The 20,337-nt window shown below is 36.0% G+C and overlaps 1 protein-coding gene across 2 annotated transcripts in view; it reads left to right on the top strand.

Annotated features, from left to right (window-relative positions):
* The window catches only part of htr2aa (5-hydroxytryptamine (serotonin) receptor 2A, genome duplicate a), a 58,472-nt gene extending 43,029 nt beyond the window's left edge, over window positions 1–15,443 (top strand). For both annotated transcript variants that reach the window (XM_684208.11, XM_068223630.2), the window contains exons 2-3: window positions 2,356–2,556; window positions 14,074–15,443. In XM_684208.11, the coding sequence (XP_689300.7) occupies window positions 2,356–2,556; window positions 14,074–14,879 (1,007 nt within the window). In that variant the 3' untranslated portion in view covers window positions 14,880–15,443. The remainder of the gene's footprint in view (window positions 1–2,355; window positions 2,557–14,073) is intronic.
* The last annotated feature ends 4,894 nt before the right edge of the window (window positions 15,444–20,337 follow it).

The raw sequence follows: 20,337 nt of genomic DNA, 5'->3' as shown, positions 1-20,337 counted from the left end.
TTTATATTTTTTCTACCTCATTTCCTTTTCTCTTGAATGAGTGTTTTCTTTGTGGCACTTCATTTGTGTTGGCTCTTTTGCTTTGTGCTTTATTTCAATCTTTTGTCAATGACAAAAAAACCTGTAGTGATAGTGAAGCATATCAAAGAAACTACTTGAAAATAACTGCAAATTGTGTAAATGTATTATTAATTCAATATTTCTCTCATTCACATTTTGTGTCTGTGTGTGTTCTGTACAAAGTGCCAGGAGTGTTAAAAATGAACTGTACAGTTTCACTGATGAGTCTTTGGTGGATGGTCATTTTCTGCCTGACTGCCCAGAGCGGCTTGAACTAACTCTACTGAACTCACAGAAATGAACTAATTCAACATCACCAGCTTCTGTGCAGAGTGATCGACAGACAGACACATACAGACAGAAAAACAGGCAGAAACAGATGGATTGAAGGATGAACATTAAGATATGAACTGATGAATAGATATACTGTATGGGTATATCGATGTATAGGATATGTCTTACCTATATAGATATCAATGCTGAATTATTGGTTATTTGATAGATTTGTATTTTTAAATATTGCTGAATTGACCAAAAGTTTGACTTCTAGAGGTTTGTTAATCCTAACTCTAACCAAATAATTTTAGACATAGAAATTAACAAACATTTAAATATGGATAGATTTTGAAGATGATTATTAAGACAGAAAAAAGATGGATGGATGGATGGATGGATGAATGGACATTAACATATGAACTGATGAATAGTATACATGTAAATGTATACACTGTAAAACCCAAAAAGTTCAAACCGTGTGAGGAAATCGATTGCACCAAACCATTTAAGTTCAACAGCTAATCTATATGAATACTTTGAACTTAGTACATTTAAGTTGAAGTAATGAGGTATTTAATTAGCTCAATGCCTTCAACACTGAGTTCAAAACTCTTTTCAAATAAGTAGAATAAACTTTCAGTAAATTTTGAGTTAACTACACTCATTTCATTTGATAAAGTTGACTGTTGGGGTTTACATGGTTAGGATAGAGAGATTGATATCACTGGATTGCTGGATTTATTGATAGTTTGACTTTTAGAGCTTGATTGACCCTAAACCTAATGTAATCCTAACAATTAAATAAAGACATAGAGATAAACACATTTAAATATGGATAGATTATTAAGATGCCTAATAAGACAGAAACAGATGAGATGGATGGATGTTCACTGAATGGTTACATAAATGATAGGATGGATAGATGTGTATGTATATATATACGCACAAGCACACGCACACACACACACACACACACACACACACACACACACACACACACACACACACACACTGTATAGGTGTATGAATAAATAGGATAGAGGGACAGATATCACTGCATTGATTGACTTTTAGAGATTGATTTACTTTAACCCTAACCGATTAGATTTGGACACCGAGATAAACAGAGACAGAATTCGACAGAAAACAGTCAGAAAATAGATATGGAATGTTTAGATATGGACGTATTGATGAAATCAATGGATGAACAGATAAATGATTATGGATTCATATACATAGATAGATGAATAAGTGAAGCTTATTTATAAACTAATTTCGAGAGGAGCACATGCTTATGATTGAACATGGCTGCTTCAGCATTGGCTAATATATGATCCACCAATCAGTCAATTCCTATCTCACCATAAATAACCAGAAGTTCTTATCTCAGTATCTTTGTTTTAAAGAATCCCCACTTCCACCCCTACTCTTTCTTCCTTTCTATACAGGGCGGCACGATGGCCCAGTGGTTAGCACTGTTGCCTCACAGCAAGAACTTTACAGTTTCAAGTCCTTACCTGGCCAGGGTCTAGCTCAGGGCTCTCTCCTGGGACAGCATGCCAAATTTTTATCAATCATCAGCTAAGGGTGAACTCTTGAAATAGACATTTAAAAATTGAATGCATGAATGTATAGGAAATACCAAAAAAATACATATTATATGAATAGATGAAGGACAGTCAGATTAAATTATTCTTAGATAGACGGGTGGAAGGACAGAAATAGAAGAGACACAGACAGACAGTTACGTATAGTAGTGGCTGATACATATAATAGTGTAATGATGAAAGTGTTTTTCTCCTGTGTGTTAAATGAGTGCACTGTCAGTGATTGTTAAGCTCTTGTTCTGTTTTCAAGAGCTCATCACATTCATGCCTTCCCGTGAAATCCCTCACTTGTGGATGAAGCACGTTAAATAATCTCACTGGGTCCATTAGCAAGAAAGTCAGTGTTTCTGTGCCTTTTGTTGTCAGTTTTATTCATTCAATCTGATTCTCTGCATGTGTATCTCCTCTTCAGGTTACTCATGGCCTTTCCCTGCATCACTGTGTCCCATGTGGATCTACCTAGATGTGCTCTTCTCCACCGCCTCCATCATGCACCTGTGTGCAATTTCTCTTGACCGCTATGTGGCCATTCGTAACCCCATCCGACACAATCGGTCAAATTCCCGCTCCCGAGCCCGGGCCAAGATTACGGCAGTCTGGACCATCTCTGCAGGTACACCTGATGCCATCAACACATGAGCACAACTCCGTGCTGTAGAGAGATATGATGACAAAAAGATGCCCAATGAGTCATGATTAAGTCATGTAAAGTGGAGATATAAATTAGAAAACAGTAAATGAACACTGGCGGTTCATTCCACTGTGGGGAACCCTTGTAAATCAGGGGAAATAAGCTAAAGAAAAGCGAGTGAGGCAGTGAGTGAATGAACATTGTTTTAGGTTTTACAGAAATAGTGTAATTTTCATTGTTTAGGATTTGAGGGGATTTTAGTTTTCTGTTTATAACATGTCCGTTAAAAATACAAAAAAAAAAAAAAAAACAATGATACAATACAATGTTTGTAGCAATAATAACAATAAAAACTAAAATTTCTGACGTTTACAGCAGTCAAAAAGTTTTTTCCCCCGCTTTGAATGACTTTAACACATCGACAACCAAGCGATATCAATAGTCGCTCACTGGACAACTAGTCTCTCACTCACTAATATTTTACAGTACATCACTAGTGATAAAGTCCATCTATTAGACCAATGATGAAACAAACAGCATGGCGGAAGGTTAAATGCCTTTTATAGCCCTTCTGAAAATAATTCTGTTATTTATTTGAATTTATATTTGTTTTTCACCTCTGAATTTAATTTGACTACAATTTTAAGTGACAATCACATTTGGACTGTATTTCTAATTGTAAGAACAGATCACATTCAATGTTTATGACTCAGTTTAGTTTTTGATTTGTATCTGATCCTATACTCATCAGTTAAACGTTCATTAGGGACCCAATGCTGCACAGAGTTTTGCACCCTAGGATTGCATTTCTTCTCTGGACATTATTTCGAAACTCTGCAGTCCGCTTGCTCCTGCTCACTCGTACTAAAAGAGTAGTTCATTTAGTCACTTTCATACAACTTGCTCCACGTAATCTACTGGATATCAACACTTTACTTTCTAGATGAAAGTGTATCATGCCAATTACAGAAGCAACGAATAAAAAGTCAATTTAGAAATACAACATCAATTACTTAAAGATAAATCCAAGAGTTAGAAATGGATCAAGTATGTTGCGGCATTCAAGTCTCGGATGCAAAAGCTCAGAGACTCACACACTGCAACGGGGTATCCTGGCAAACAGATCCCCATGACGTTTTTACACATTTTCTTTAAATACTCAACTCAGGAAAAAAAACATAAATTAAAGTTAATAAATGCTTCACCAAGACCTCTGTCTGGTCATATGTTAACCTAAAAACTAATCAACATCTGGGGCAAAGAGTTCGTAATTGACGGACAATTTCACACTTCAGTAGGACAGACTTTTCCCAAACTCACACAATAATTATCATAATACAAGTGATTACTGCAAGATCACACAGAAACATTTAAAATGATACCAAACACGAAAAGTTAAGTTATAGATTCACAAGATACACCATATGAAAAGGGTGAAGATTCGGTTTGAAAAGTCAGTGACCTGAGCTCTGATTGAAGAACTGAAGGGAGCGGCAGAGAGGAGGGCACATGATGGTAACTGAGGCAGTTGAAGAACTTGCTTTCTTGCCGACCTGCTACTCAGACTAGAAAGTTCATAGTTTTATTGCATGGCAGTACTTTTGGTCTTGTCTCATGAAATTCCCTAACAGTTCTAAGGGTTACATATTATGGAGAGATTTAGCCATCTTTACACTCTAACAGTCCCTGACATGACATCCCTCTCTCACAGGTCTTTACTAGTTTCTCACTGGACACAAATAGTTTCTCAGAGTACTTTATAGTCTCTCACTAGACTGTGCTTGCCTCTCAGAGGACATACCTAGTCTCACAGGACACAGTTACTTTAACTGGACTTCACTGGTCTCTCAAAGGACATCACTAAGTCTCTCAGAGGGCTTCACCTGACTTCACTAAACTCTCACAGGATTAACTAGGCTTGCTGGGCCTCAATAGTCTTTCAGAGGACATCATTAGTCTCTGACAGGACATAACTAGTTTCACTGGACTTCACTAGTATCTCTACATCTCACTCTGTTCTGCTGTGATCTTGATGAGCTCTTCTTCCCTAGTAGCAAAGAATTCTGGCCCAGATTTGGCATTAAGCTGGGACAGCAGGCATTCATCCGGCACTGGCATACAGCATGTGGGCCAACCATGGCCTGGGTTTGGCAGAGGTGGCACCGTCTATAATGCGGCACACAAGATTTGGGCCAGATGTAAAACATAGTATTTGGCCCAGATTTAAAAAATTGTTTCTGGGCCACGTGAGTTTGGCCAGTCTTGACCCACATTTAAAATACATTAAAATAATTTTTGATTAAATACATCAATTCTACCAATCAGGTCACTGAGCAAAAAAAAAAAAAAAAGCCCATAGTGTGCCTAAAGCGCAATGCTTCATGGGTTTTATCAATTTTATTGCAATCGTGACACACCAACCTTACTGGCCCAGTTCAGGCCCAGCTATGAGTTATTAACTTGTTACTTGGCTGAGACTTGGCCCAGATATGGTCTGTGTTTGGCCCTTGTCTAGAAGCCAGATTTGGTCCAGTCATGTACCGTAATTCACTGCGGCATGTGGGCCAAGCAAAACCTGATTGTGTGGGCCAGAGCTGGGCCAGAGAAATTTTGCTATGTGGGTTCAGTCTCTTCCACAGTTTACTGACTGGAGCTCATTGGTCGTAAACTCATTTTCTGAAGGGCCACAGTTCTACACTGTTTTGCTTTTCCCCCTGGCAGTGACCCTGGAATTGGGCAACTGTAGCTTCAAATTCTGTATGCTCATAACCTATTAACCACTGATTCTGCTCTCGGAAGGGTCTGAAATGACTTTTTATGCAACTAAAGTGAAGAACAGATCACAGGAGGTCTTTAACCGTTTATGTTTATGTGAACCTGAATTGCTTTGGGAATAGAGATATTAGGGGCTAATAAAGCCTCCATGCCTTTGGTCATTCACAAGAAGAAAGCCTATATTGAATACAGAGAGAGAGAGAGAGAGAGAGAGAGAGAGAGAGAGAGAGAGAGAGAGAAAGAGAGATAGAGCTTTTTCAGCAGAAGTTGAATATCTGTAATTGAGAAGTAAAATTGCAGCAATATTCAGCTTTATTATAGATTGGCGTTGAGAGGCGACAATGAGACTCTCGGTTATGACTGCAGCTTCATCAGTATCCTGCTGATAATGTCAATGAAGCACCACACAGACTAAAGAATTGAGAAAGAGAAAAAATTACATAATAGAAAGCTAAAACTTAATGAATTTTACTGGTCTGGGATATTAAATGATGAAGTCATGAATATTTCCACCATGCATAGTATAATTTTCACCACATCTCAAATCATGTGTTTAAACGCATTCTCTGTTGGAAATACATTTTTAATATGTTTGTTGAATAAATAGCTTCATCTTGCTAAGGTTAATTAAAAAATGTTCAGCTTGCTTTTTAATTTCAAGCTTGGACTAAAAAAGCTGTTGGTTTGGAATCATGTACTCTAAACACAAGTAACAAAAGATATACTATGTGACTTGTTGTTTCCATGTCACTTTTTACATAAGTTTGGTTATGAGACGTTTGCCGACTGAGACAAAGTTGTCAGCGATTCTTCCTATTGTAAAGTCATGCAGTGTGAAACCCCCTGTTGCCGATCCACCTTGCAGTGTAAACACAGCAGCCAAGATATGCTAGCCCAGATAGTCATGCAGTGTGAAAACATCTGTGACACGACTACTTTAAAAATCTTTCAGTCTGAACTCGGCACAAGTCTCTCGGTGTCAGAGATGGACAGTAACAAATTACATTTACTTTGTTACATTCACTTGAGTAAAATTATTGGGTAATGTGTACTTTTTGAGTACATTTAGATGAGAATTTTTACTTCTTAAATACACTTTTAGAGAAAAAAACTATACTCTTACTTTGCTCCATTTGGCGGAGTTTCACCGTTACTGTCATAAATATGATTTATAAATAAGATTCACGAATTGTTTGCAAATATCGTGAAGCCCACTGTTAGAGAGGTGGTGTCGCGAAAGGTTGCTATAGAGACGCGTCTCCCGCTTTCGTTTAGTGCGCGCTTGTGTTGGAATGAATGATGGCTGAAGACATGCAAGTTTATCGGATCAGTTCACCTGCGGTCTCAAGTTCAGTCTCTGTATTCACTACAAGATGTTTATTAAGCGATGTACGCTCTGCATTAAAATGATAACGCATTGTATGCATGACAGCCTCAACTTTAAAAAATGCGTAGAGGTGTGTAAAGTTCTATATCATTAAGCTTTTTTCTGCTATTACTCCTGACAGTGATATAAAAATTTGGAGGAATAATTAAAATTGTTTGGTTAACTTAAGGATCATGAATACACACAAATAACATTTTAGCATGGTTTTTAATTTCAAGCTTGCACTAAAAATTGTGTTGGAATCAAGTATACACTAAAATTAAGTACTTAAATAAAGTACACTAACTTCTGATACAACCTAATAACAACGGTGTAATAATTTGCTAAAATAATCCTTAATTCAACAATTGATTGACTTTCCCTTTTAAAGTGTTGTTCTATGAAAATGATATAAAATATATAAAAATCGAAGAAAAAAACAAAACATGAAAGCATTGAAAAAGTCTGATTCCATGATTCTATGACTTTCATATAACTAAAGAAAAAAATGACCTCTGCAAAATTAACCTCTGAGTGGCAAATTTAAAAAGTCTAGTCACACTGATATTCTTCAAACTGACCTTAGACTAACTGTTGTTTGATCTGCGTGCAGGACAGACCGAAATAGAAATATTACATGAGCAGAAAATGTAATAAAGTGTAATAAAGCCACAATGCCATTTACATAATTTTAATGTGAAAAATAAAACAATACAGTTTATGAAACACATTTATAATACAAAGTAATAAAACCAAAGTCAACAGAGACCTACAGAACTATCCTAAAAATATCTGCACTAAAAAGCGATTAGACTGTGCCGCTACACATTTGGATGGAGCTTCATTTGCCTGAACGTCTAAAAACCTCTCGAATTTCAGAGTGGCCAAAAAAAAAAAATACTAAAAAAACAGAGAGATAGTGTTGCTTTTAAGTAAAAAAGACTTTTAGATGGTAATTATCTATCATTTGAGGATCAAAGGAGATCTACTAACATTTCATAGATTAAGGCTCTTTGAGCATGAGTCAGGAGCTTTCAAAAAAAGCAGCACGTCTGGTTCCTAAGACAAAAAAGGTGGTTATGTAATTATCAAGTGAGAAGGCGCTTGTCACTGAGATAGCATAAACATGCAGAATTAGCTGCCTTTGTACTGGAACATTTGATAAATGCTGTGTTTTTTCATCTATTCGCAATGCAATCAGAGCAGTTCAAGTATTACCCCTTCCTTTCCATGTTAAACAGCTCTCAATCTGCTTTAAGGCAAGACACTTAATCTGGTTTTAAGATGGCATTTTGCTTCCATAATGTTATTTTTCAGACGAGTGAAAAGAAAACATTTATGATACATATTTAACACCATGTTCTAACAAAATGTGATGTAGTAAGATTTCAGCGGCAGGCAATTTGTCTCGTCGCAACACGTCAAGTATGAAACAACAAAATCAATCAAATATCACAATCAGAGAAGCATGGGTGGAACACATAATCCAGTTAATATAAGAAAGTAATCAAATTCATGAATATCAAATCATTTTAATGTTATTAAAACTGCATTCTGAGGTTAAAGTTTTAACTAAGCTAAAAATAATTTGCAATAACTATTATGCTGGTGATTAGCAAAACAGACCTACAGTATAGATTGAATACAGATTTGTAGCTGTTTCAATATGAAACCTATCATAACAACTGCAAAATAATAAATGAAAGCATATTTCATTAACCTGAGCAAATGATCTTACCATCGCTGTCATCATCAGAGCACAATCACAATCATATTCTCAAAAGCATAATTTTCAACATCTTTAGATTCCCTATTTTGTTTTTGACTGCTCATTCACCGGATCCAAGTGACAGTGGCACATTTAATTGCACACAGTAATTGCTTTGCAGTAAAGCTATTAATTAAAGCTATTCAACTATTTCCAGTTTTGATAATGATATTCTTTACAGAGCTAACTCAAAAATATATATTTATTTATAGTTATTATTCTTGTTGTAGAGTTTATAATGAATAGCATTAAAAAAGGTCAGGAGAGTTTTTACTTTAATGTTTAACATATTAGCAATTTATTGTATACAATGAATAATTCAGTTTACATAATTATGTTATCCCCAATGCAATGCAAGAGTTACATTCAGGAGTGGACAACAGTATTATTTCCTAACTTCAAGTTATAGGCAGCTGATATTAACAGGTAGAGTTTAGTGAAATTCCTCACTTGTCAGTCATTCTTCAGTCATTCTCCTGTCCTCCATTGGTCGCACCCATACATACGTCCTCTTTTTCTACAAATTCTCTGCACAACATTAAAAGGATAAGACTTTTTCCACTCCAAATATTCTGTGTTCACTTTTAACACATTTCTGACAATGTTATGTATTAATTTAGCTAAACTAAACATTACTTTATTACGAATTAATGATGAGTTAAGGGCAATCATGAACTAATTTTAACAACATTAGTCACAAGAGTTCTTGTGTGAAAAAACAGCTAATTTAATAACTTGTAAATACATGTTAATTAATGTTTTAATCAGTGCATATATGTATAATTATGTTTTAAATGTGCATAATGTATAATTATGTCATGATTTTACTTGGAGGGCTACATCACCATTAACTCATCCTTAACTACTCTTGAACTCCTGTTCATGTTAACGTTGACAGAACACTTTTGTATTGTTATTCAGTGTGAATGGCGGATGTGCATAAGAAGTTCATGTGCAGTTGAGAATAGACTAATGATAATGTGCCCCTCTAAGTAGTCACGACATAATTATACATTAACATATCCTGAGTTCATGATGATTAAGCATAAACTAATGTGGTTATTAATACATTAATTAACAAACAATCATGTACTAAAAAGTAATTAAGGTAGCCATTATTCACACATGAAATCATGTGGCTCATGTTAAAGTTTGTTCATGATTAGCGCAATTCATAATAAAGTTATGCTTATTAACACATCATCATTCATGTGCTGTTATTATAAAGTTTTACCCTTTAATCAAATTTACCATAGCCTTTTATCCCCCCTCAAAATGACTTTTTGTTCACTTCTGGTCACAAAGGATATGTCTTAAGTTGTGTGGTTATCAGTGCATTTTCCATTTCTGTCCTGCCTTTGCAGGAGGGAGTCGTTCAAATATGAGTATATGAAAATTTAGCTCCTTGTTCTCATCATCCCGCATCTGAATACATTCTGCAAAAGCAGGTGCTGACTATGATTTCAGTGGACAGTAATCCACCACAACTGAGTGCAAACTGGCTTTCAAATCTTCCTCCATTTTGTTAGCAATGCCCATCAATCATCTATGTACAAATATGTACCCAAAAGATGAACTCACGCACCGCCCTACATTTTTTTTCTCATTTCAGAAACCATTTCAATCGGATGAACATCATGATAAGGGTAACAAGGACAAACTTAACATCCATTTCACACTTTTAAATATCAGATTTAGACATCAGTCATCAATAACTGACTAGCATACTTTAATCCACCCAAGAAGACAAGGGCTGTTTACTCTGCTCTACTGGAAAGCATGAGAAATGTGATGCCAGCTGAAGTGGATGATGAATAAGATAAAACAACCCCACTTTAAACTCACTTTTGAAGGGGAAACCTTACTGATGTATATTTTTTAATCTCCTCATCTTTCTCTCAGATTTGAACACTCTGCTGCTCTTATCATAGTCATCTGAGGCCCGCGGTTATCCATATTTACACAGCCAATGCCAGATGCACCATCCAGAGGCATGAGGTCCATTCGGCACCACCCGCTCAGTTTCCCCTAACAAACCCCAGAGATCAGACACGATTTGCAGAGATTTACTGTTGCCATGCAGAAGTCTTATCACCATGGCAGTTTCGCTGAAAGTTTGTCCTTGAGCAATACATGCTTTCCATTTGCAAGATGCTAGCGGAAATGAGAAATATATCATATGCAGCATTATATACAGTAGGGGGAAGTCAAAGCTAATGGTCGTAAATAGTTGTGTTGTTGAGGTTATGCTTTTACAATGTCATATACAATGAGGGGAAAAAGTAGCATCAATTATGTGTGAAGTAAACCGAAGGTAAGTGACAAAGATGGACATTTTCGCTGCCTAAGCATAAGCAATGTGTGCATGCAAGTAGAAGCCAGTCCTTGAACAGGAAATCCATCAATCACGGGTTTCCCATTGAGCTGCTCAGCGTGCTTTGTGTGTGTGCCTGTTTTTAATATATAAATATATGCCACCTGCGCTCTCAGTTTGAAACAGTTTAATGATTTGTAAATAAATTATATATTAGTGCTCGAAAAAAATATGCAAAGTGTTTACATGTAATTAAGAGAGATGAGCTTATTATCTATATTGAAACAAGATGATATGGCAAAATAACAGACTGAGTGTATGCTGTTTAACTGATGTTTGTGTATCTATAACAGCGCTATTATTTCTAGGAAAATTTGACTATATTAGCATATGTGGGTGACGCAGGGGGGCTGTGGGAAGCGCTGTTGACGCACAGCAAGACGGTCGCTGGTTCAAGCCTTGGCTGGGTCAGCTTGCATTTCTGTGTGGAGTTTGCATGCTCAAAGACGTGCGTGATAGGTGAATTTAAAAGGCATCCGCTGCTTAAAACATATGCTAGATCAGTTAGTGGTTTATTCTGCTCTGGCGACCCCTGATTAATAAAGGGACTAAGCCAAAAAGGCTTATAAAAAGGCTAATAAATAAATTAGCATATGTAGTTAAAATTATGTTTATTGTTTATTTATTTATTTATTTGTTTATTTATTTATGTTTAAGTTTATTTATTATTATGTTTAGGGGTTCTTTTATTTTAAAAAAAATCATGCACAGAAATTAATTATAATGTTGCTAAATGCTTATCACAAACATTCACACACATAAAAAGGCATTATATATTTATGCTATGTTACCAAATGTAAGAATAATTCCTATTATTTAATAGTACTGTTGTTAATACATACAAAAATCCTAAAACAGAAAAAAAATCTTGCAGTATTTAATAATTTTGATCATCCTCGTTATATATTCTGATGATCATAAGTTACTTTGTACCACTCTGACATCAGCAGCAGTGTTGGGGATAACATGTTACAAGTAATGCCACATAATCTCATTGCAATTCGTGACTTTTTGATTTAGTGGCTAATTCGTATGAATTCGTACAATCTAATTTGTACAATTTAGTACGATTTGCTCATCACCCAATGGCGGTTGAGGTTAGGGGTGGGGTTGGGTGCCACGCCTCTTTTTTAAAATCTTACATTTTTGTACGACTAGACTCATACGAATTCGTAGGAATTAGCCACTGAACTGACAAAACATAAAATACTTATGTTTCCTCAGGCTGGTAATGTGTTACATAATAATATTACTTTTCCTAAGTAATAAGTCAGGTAATGCATTACTTTAATAAAGTAATATTATTTGAGTTACTTTTTACCTTGCTTAATTAGCTTTTACAAAATATTTTGTGAAATAAAAATGACCTTAGTCAGGTTGAATTACTCAACAAGAGAGCGGGCTGTGAGGGAACAGAAACAGTCGGTTCACAGTCATTATCATCATCAGGTCTCCTTTTTCACAGCAAATAAGTCAGTGTAAGGCAAGGCAAGGCAAACTTTATTTATAGAGCAAAATTTTACACAACTGTAGTTGATCCAAAGTGCTTTACAATAAAATAAACTAGAAAATAAAAATAAAAACTGGTATTAAAAATTTGAGGAAATATAAATATATAAAAGTAATACTAAAAAACAAATAAAAAATAACATGCATGCGTCACTCAAAGGCAAGAAAGTAAAAATAAGTCTTTAAGTTAAATTTAAAAGCATCCAATGAAGGATAAATCCTGATGTTCAAAGGGAGACTGTTCCAGAGCCTTGGGGCCGCAACACAGAAAGCTCAATCACCTTTTGATTTGCAGAGTTTGAGAGATAGACAAAAGAAACTGATCATGGCATCTTAATGGCCTACAAGCAGTATAAGGCCTAATAAGTTCACTGACATAAGCCGGGGCAGAATTGTGCAATGCTTCTTAAGTGTACTGTTCTAGTAACTGAATAACTCAAGATATTGGTTTACCTCGAGTCAAAGAGGTATGTTTGTACTGAGGACAGAAAAAATTTCACGACAACTCTTTAATGGACTCGTTTGACTGGTTCACTTAGAAGATCTGGTTAAAACAAACAATTCATTCTCGAATTGCCCATCATACAGACAGTCAGGATTTTTGTTATTTTTAACTCATCAAATAAAAGAGGTGGATTGTCATTAAGTGTAGATTATGTATAAGTCTTGACAACTGCAAGAAACACAACATCGAAAAAAAAAAGCACTACACCTGCACCCTCTTTTAGGAAACGATCTACACATTTACTAGGACTACGTGAAGCAATTTATTCAATGTGTAAAGCTCAAAGATTTATTTTGTTTTGGGGATCCTCTTACTGTTCATTTTGTTATTAAACATTAACCATTTTAGGTTTCAAATCTGTTTTTGCCTTAATATAAATTATTTCATGTTGATACTTTATTGCAGTCTTTATCTCAATGGGCAGTGAATTTACTTAACTAATAACACAAAACATACAAAAATAGCAAACACATGCTTTCATTAATTTGTATACTAGCTCTGGGCTCAGAAAGTTGTCAAATAGGTGGCTATTAAATGCAGATTTAATATAAAAAAGGTGAACAAATACCTGCAAGTTCTGAAAGAGATTAAACCTCAGCCAGGAAAGGAAATGAAACTCAAAAGTAATAAAACACATTACTTTCCATAAAAATAACCAAGTAACGCAACTATTTACTTTTTGGGGGAGTACCTCAATATTGCAATGTATTTTCAAAAGTAACTTTCCCCAACACTGTCTAGCAAGCATTAGGGTTGTAATGAAGTATTTGTCAACTGCAAAATCATGATTAGTAATAAGTTGACAATAACACAGAATCTTTAAGATAACAGACAGCAGACCGTCTACAAATACTCTAACAACTGTGAGTCTTACAGTCAAAAGGTATTACCAAAAAGAATAATATCAACATGTTGTGTTATGTATGAAAGCACTGTTATTATATTTATTTCTATGTACTATTATTCATCCGTGTCAGCTTGTACAAATGGACTGTGAAAAGAACACTAGCAGAACAGCAGCATACAGTATGTCACTGACAAACTGCAGGTCACACAACCTCGCCTTTGTGTTTTGCATGAAATAACCGACTGTCATCATTTATTTTGTTCCGTTTGGTTTCTCAGCCACCTTTTTTTTAGCCTGTCTTAAATTCTGCAGACCTATACTATTAACACACTTTCTTCCCTCTGTCTGTCTGCAGGCATCTCTATGCCAATCCCAGTGCTGGGTTTGCGTGATCACACCAAAGTTTTCAAGGACGGCAGCTGCCTATTGACTGACAACTCTTTTGTATTGATTGGGTCCTTTGTGGCATTCTTTGTGCCATTGACTATTATGGTGGTGACCTACTTTTTGACTATCAGCGCTCTGCAGAGTGAAGCCACGCTCTGCCTTGACCAACTGGTGCCCAGGCCCAAATGGAGCACAGGTTTAACTCTTAACTTTCTACCAGGACCCTCGTTTTCGCCGTCAGAGAAAAAACTCTTCCTGAGGCGTTCATTGAGCCGGGAGCCAGGAGCAGATTCAGGAGTTGTCACACCTCCTTTTGGACGGCATAACATGCAGTCTATCAGCAATGAACAGAAGGCCTCTAAAGTTCTGGGGGTAGTTTTCTTTCTCTTTGTGGTCATGTGGTGCCCCTTTTTTATAACCAATGTTTTGGCAGTGGTTTGTGAACCGAATGCGTGCAATGCTAATATAATGAACAGACTGTTGAATGTTTTTGTATGGGTTGGTTACCTGTCCTCCGCCGTTAACCCATTGGTTTACACACTCTTCAACAAGACTTATCGCTCAGCCTTCGCGAGATACATCCGATGCCAGTTTCATGAAGAAAAGAAACCGTTACAGTTAATTCTGGTCAACACAATCCCACCGATGGCCTATCAGTCCACACACCTGCCACTCACTGGATCAATAGGCAATGGGGATTTCTCTCTACCCCTTCCTAATAAAAACCACCATCTGTCCAAAAGCGGCAAAAATGAGAGTGTCAGCTGCTTGTGAATTCACTCTACGAAAGTAGGATTTTCTTCTGGGTTCTTGTTTGGCATTAAATCCTTCTTACCTCTACAGAGATTGGTTCTGAATGGTCTAAAGTATTAGTATTCAAAGCTCAATCGTATCTGTGAATGAACTGCATCAATGTCCACAGGGTACTGATACATCAAAAGACTGACCGGGATCTGCCCTTAACGTCAGTATCGATGAATCAATGTGATAAAATGACTATAAAAAATGTATATAAGTGTTAAAGTTTCGGTTTGATGTCAAGACTTCTTGTTTTGATTTTTTATGTAGCACTTTATATTGCAGAAAGTGAAGTCTAAAGTCATGGGAGATCAACCGTTCTGTTTACAATGTCTGGTTTTTGGATAACAGTTGTGCTGTGACTAGTGTTTTGTATTGCGTCAAGCAATTGAGATGCTGTAGCCTCATTCATGTAAGCTGATGTCTGTGCTGCTGGTTTATTATTTGTCGTTTGTATTCACTGAATCCAGACACAAAAACATCTCCTGAAGGTCAGAAGCTAATTATGAAAATGCTAGATATATTAAAAGTTAAACTACCTTTTCATTTTTGGACCTGCACTTTCACTTTGAGTATTGAAAGTATTGAGCACAACAGTTTTGTGCATATCATTTGATTCATTGATATGATTTTCATTATAAAATTGACTAAATTTATGAAAATATTAATTATTTATATTTCATCTCAACTATAAATTTTTATTTTTATATATTTATTATTTATAGTAATATTTTATCTAAACTAATCCAGGTGTGTGCACTAATGTGAAAAGCTTCCTTATACCATGGCTGCATTTATTTGGTCAAAAATACAATACAAAATAATATTGTGAAATTTTTTTTAACAGTTCAAATTATTTTGTAATATATGTTAAAAATAAAATATAATTTATTTCTGTGATGGAAAAGTTAAATTTCCAGCAGTCGTTACTCCAGTCTTTGGTGTCAGTACAGCTGCAGCTTAATATTTTTGTGGAAAATTTTCTTTGATAAATCTGAGAGTTTCAAGTTCAAAAAAGCAACATTTATTTTATATATAAATATTTAGCATTATTAATAGTAAATTCTACTCTCAGCTTTGATCAATTTAATGCATCCCTGTTTAACAAAACTATAAATCAATTTTTATGTAAAGCAGTAACATGAATCCACAATTGAAGAGTTCAGATGCAAAAACCTCTACGTGTCGTCTGAAATTTTCTTTTAAAATTAGCATTTTTCTCAGCCTACAGTATTTCCGTGAATTTAATTTCATTTTAAACACAATGCAAAGAACCTACTTTTGCCATAAAAGTAGACATACACACAGGAGTTTGCAAAAAATGGCAATTTTGGAAGAAAATTTCAGATGGCATTTAGAGGTTTTTGCATCTGAACTTTTCAATTATGACCAAATCTAACTTATTTTGCTCTGAGGTGAAAACAGAACAGCATGACAAGTCAACCAGCACAAACCAGCCTAAACCAGCATGAAGTCAAATCTGTTCTTTAAAAAAGGGAACTCGGTACACTCTTGTGCACTGTCATTTGAACCCATCAAAAACACTTTGGAGCTGCACATTCTGTTCAGATAGTGGCAGGATTCAAACCCAACACTTAACTTTGTCAGGTTTCAAATTCTTTGAAAACATGCTTTTAAGAACAGAGGTGATTTTTTATTTTTTTTGGTTGTGAAATTGTACCTCTGTATTCAGGGTTCCTTGGCAACATGGAGAGCAATCTCAGAACCGTCCACAGGTCTACAAAAAGAGCGACGGGTTCAGATCTCAGCACCTCACCAAAACCTCTGATCTGTTTGCTGATTCTATTCCCAATGTCGGAATCGCCAGCGGTGTTGTTGTTGTTGTTGTTATGGTGATGGTCATAAACCTGTTTGTAGATATGGAATGAGTCATGTCTGTTTCATCTTTCTGAGTGGATAATTATTGAAGGTATATACTGTATGTTCATACGTGCAGAGTTTAGATGCTTTTAGCCCACTATATCAGACATTTTGAAGCAGCTGGACTGCAGTAGCTGCAGATAAACATTTGAAACCAATGTTCCTCTGAATGTTGTTTTTCTTGAGTCTCTGGCAGACGCTGTGTTTATCAAGTCCGCCGCTTGATAAATACAGATTTTGCTCTGTTATAGATGACCAAGACAGTCAGATCATAAAGTTACAATGAAGCAGAATCTCAAGAAGACTCAATCAAAAGAATAGAAGATGCACATTTTTAACTCTCACATGTTTGAATTCTGGGTATGATTAGGATGTTGCAGGTGAAGATTGATCCTAATTGGATTGAATAGAAATCACTAAAAATCATGCTATGAAAATAAATTTATGAATAATAAAAATAATTGTTAACATTTAAAATGGTTTAGGCCATTTATATGTAAAGGCTTTGGCCAAATAGTAATAATAAATAAATAATATATAACCATAATAATAATAATTGTTATTATTATTACCCCCTCCACACACACACACACACACACACACACACACACACACACACACATAGCTAACGCAGACTTCCCATAAATGCAATGATTTTTATACTGTACAGACTGTATTTTATTCCCCCTACCCTTAAACCCAAACCTCACAGAAAATGTTTTTTTTTTTTTAAATTTCATGAGCAAAACATGTATTTCTCAGTTAATTAAGAGCCGTCCACAAGGTCAAAACTTTCTGTTGTTGCTATATGTGTGGTCCCCACAATGTAAGGAATACAGGGCGCACACACACCAAACAATGCGAAAAAAAAGTGCGAACTGAATATGCGTCATTGACTACATTTACATGGACATCATTAATTAAAATATTTGCCTTAATCTGAATAAGACAATAATAAGATTGAGGTGTTTGGAAGAGTTGCTTTTTGAGCATTCCTTTCATGATCCTGTTTTATATATTATAGCACATAATTCAATTAGCGTCATTGTGTCACCGCGCTATCCAGCATTTCCTCTGGAGTTTCTTGTAATTTAGAGTGTTTAATTCTTAATTTGTCGACTTTAACTGCAGTTTGGCACTTTCACTCTCATTCGGGAACATTTCATTCATGCCCCAGGACAAACGAGATATTGGGTGAACTGCTGGAAGAGTGTTGTTTAAATGGAATTTGATACTACACGCCGTTTGGCAGGAAAAAAACTCTGCATTTCTTGATGCGTATCTGTGGTCCTTTACTGAGCCGATAGGTGCAGAGAATAGTGTCAAACAGCCGTGTGTGTATAGACCAGGGCTTCTCAATCCCTTTTCCCTTCTCAAAACACAGCTTTCACCCTGTTCGAACACACCTGAACCAATTAATTAGAACCTGAACAGCACTTGATAACTAAAGGCAGGTGTGTTTGAAATGGCTAGCATTGAAATCTGCAGGAAGGAAGATCTACAGGAACAGGGTTGAGCACCCCTGGTATAGACTATCCTTTCGCAAATATGGCTAAAATCCGACATGATGGTAATAGTTTGATTGCAGTGTTTACATGTCTGTACTGCACTTCAATATTGCCACTAAAATCAGCATACTCCACAAGTCTTAATCTGATTTCTGTTTAGTTTGATTATGACCTATATCAGATTGAATTAATCAAAAATGGTTGTTTACATGGTAGACTCCTAATCAGAGTATTGTCTTAATTGTATTAAAATTGGATTATTGGTCCATGTAAATGTACTCAGTGATTCAATTTAACATCAAAAAAGCATCAACGTGAAGAGCAGCTACTCTTATCAAAACTATTTTAGACTACATTTTGGACTTTCTGTTGAGCCAACATAAGTGGACATGAAAAAAAAATTCCATTTAGCCGGGCTTCCCCTGAGTCACTGAGTAGCAATCATGAATATGAATGAGTGTTTTAGTTAACTGTAAAACAATCAGTTGTGCAGGAAAAGTCTTGTTCCAACAGCCGCTGGGTGATTTGCCAATGACCCGCAGGCTCAGACCAGCTGCCTGAATCATCATGATATGTTTGCATTTGCATGAGATGCTGGGTTAAAAATTACATCAAGGTTTGGAATAACTACAATACAGATTATTTACACCTCTTTAACTATTTTTCGTAAAGTCTACAAGAAGTCAAAATCTACCATGTTTATTTTGCAGGCACAAAAGATGTTTAGGTACACCCAAAGTGAACAATTAATCTGTGCATGTTTGATTTGGTAATCTTTAATAAATCTAAGCTTTTGCTTCTGCTCTGAAATGGCAGTCCTTCACTGATGATGTCAGGTTGACGGCTAGTGTGAGATATGCTTAGTCACCCCTCTCCAGCTGTTACAGTTATACTTAGCTGAGAAGAAGAAAAAAAACTCATCCCTAATCAATGTTCCCTTTCAGTTGGAAATACATCATCATACTAAATGAATGTCTGCAACAACTTCCAGTTCACACAGACTTTAACACTTCTGATATCTAAATGATCCAATCAGCCAATCACAGGAAAGCTACTCAACACAATTAGGCTTGTAGACAAGATCAAGATTAATTTAAAAACCAAGAAGCAGGATTGGGAACAAAGGTGATTTAAGTGAATTCATATGTGCCATACCTCTTGGTGCAACTTAAAATGAGCTAAAATTTCAGAAATTGCCAACCTACTGGGATTTTCAAGTGTAGCTATCTCTAAGGTCTATAAATAAGGGTCTGTGAGCATCAGTTTTGTAGATGCCAGAGGTCAGAGGACAATGACCAGATTGGTTCAGCTAATATAAACACAACAGTAACTTACATTACTCACTAGCTACAACTGATGACTTTGAAAACATCAAAAAAGAGCACAACAGTGGCACTCGTGTCTGCTAGAAACATCAATCTGAGCCTAAAATCAACACGAGCTCAACAAAACTGGACAACAGAAGATTGAAAAAAGGCTACATGGTGTAATCAATCTTGTATGACAGAAAGCAGTGGCAGAGTTTGCACCTTAATAATAATCATTTACACCAATTAGTACTATTAGTGCTAATGAGGATTAATGCTGAAAATGTCTATCGATTTATGGCAGTTCACCCATCTTGTGATGATTTATTAAACATGAATTCACTATAATCCACACTATACTCTAGTAGCCTCCACAGATCTTAATCCAATTGAGCACATTTGGGATGTGCTGAAATGGGAGATTTGTATCATGAATGTGAAGCTTACAAATCTGCAGCAACTGCATCTCTGTGGAAAGTTTTTTAACGCACGGTTGAATCGATGACACGAAGAATTAAGGCAGCTCCGAAAGAGATCCAACTCGGTCATGGCAAGGCATCCCTTTTAAAGTGGCCAGTGAGTGTACATATGGCAGATTGCATTGAGTGTTTGTGTGCGCCTGGAGTGTGTGTCTTAATCTGTGTGTGGGCTATGCGTCAGGAAGGCTTTTATGATATGACTGGCACCTGCGCGATTCCTAATCAGCAAGGTGCAGCAGTTGCTGCTGGAAATAAGAAG

Source organism: Danio rerio, chromosome 9 (assembly GCF_049306965.1).
Source record: "Danio rerio strain Tuebingen ecotype United States chromosome 9, GRCz12tu, whole genome shotgun sequence".
Lineage (NCBI taxonomy): Eukaryota > Metazoa > Chordata > Actinopteri > Cypriniformes > Danionidae > Danio > Danio rerio.
This window is presented reverse-complemented; position numbering and strand designations above follow the sequence as displayed.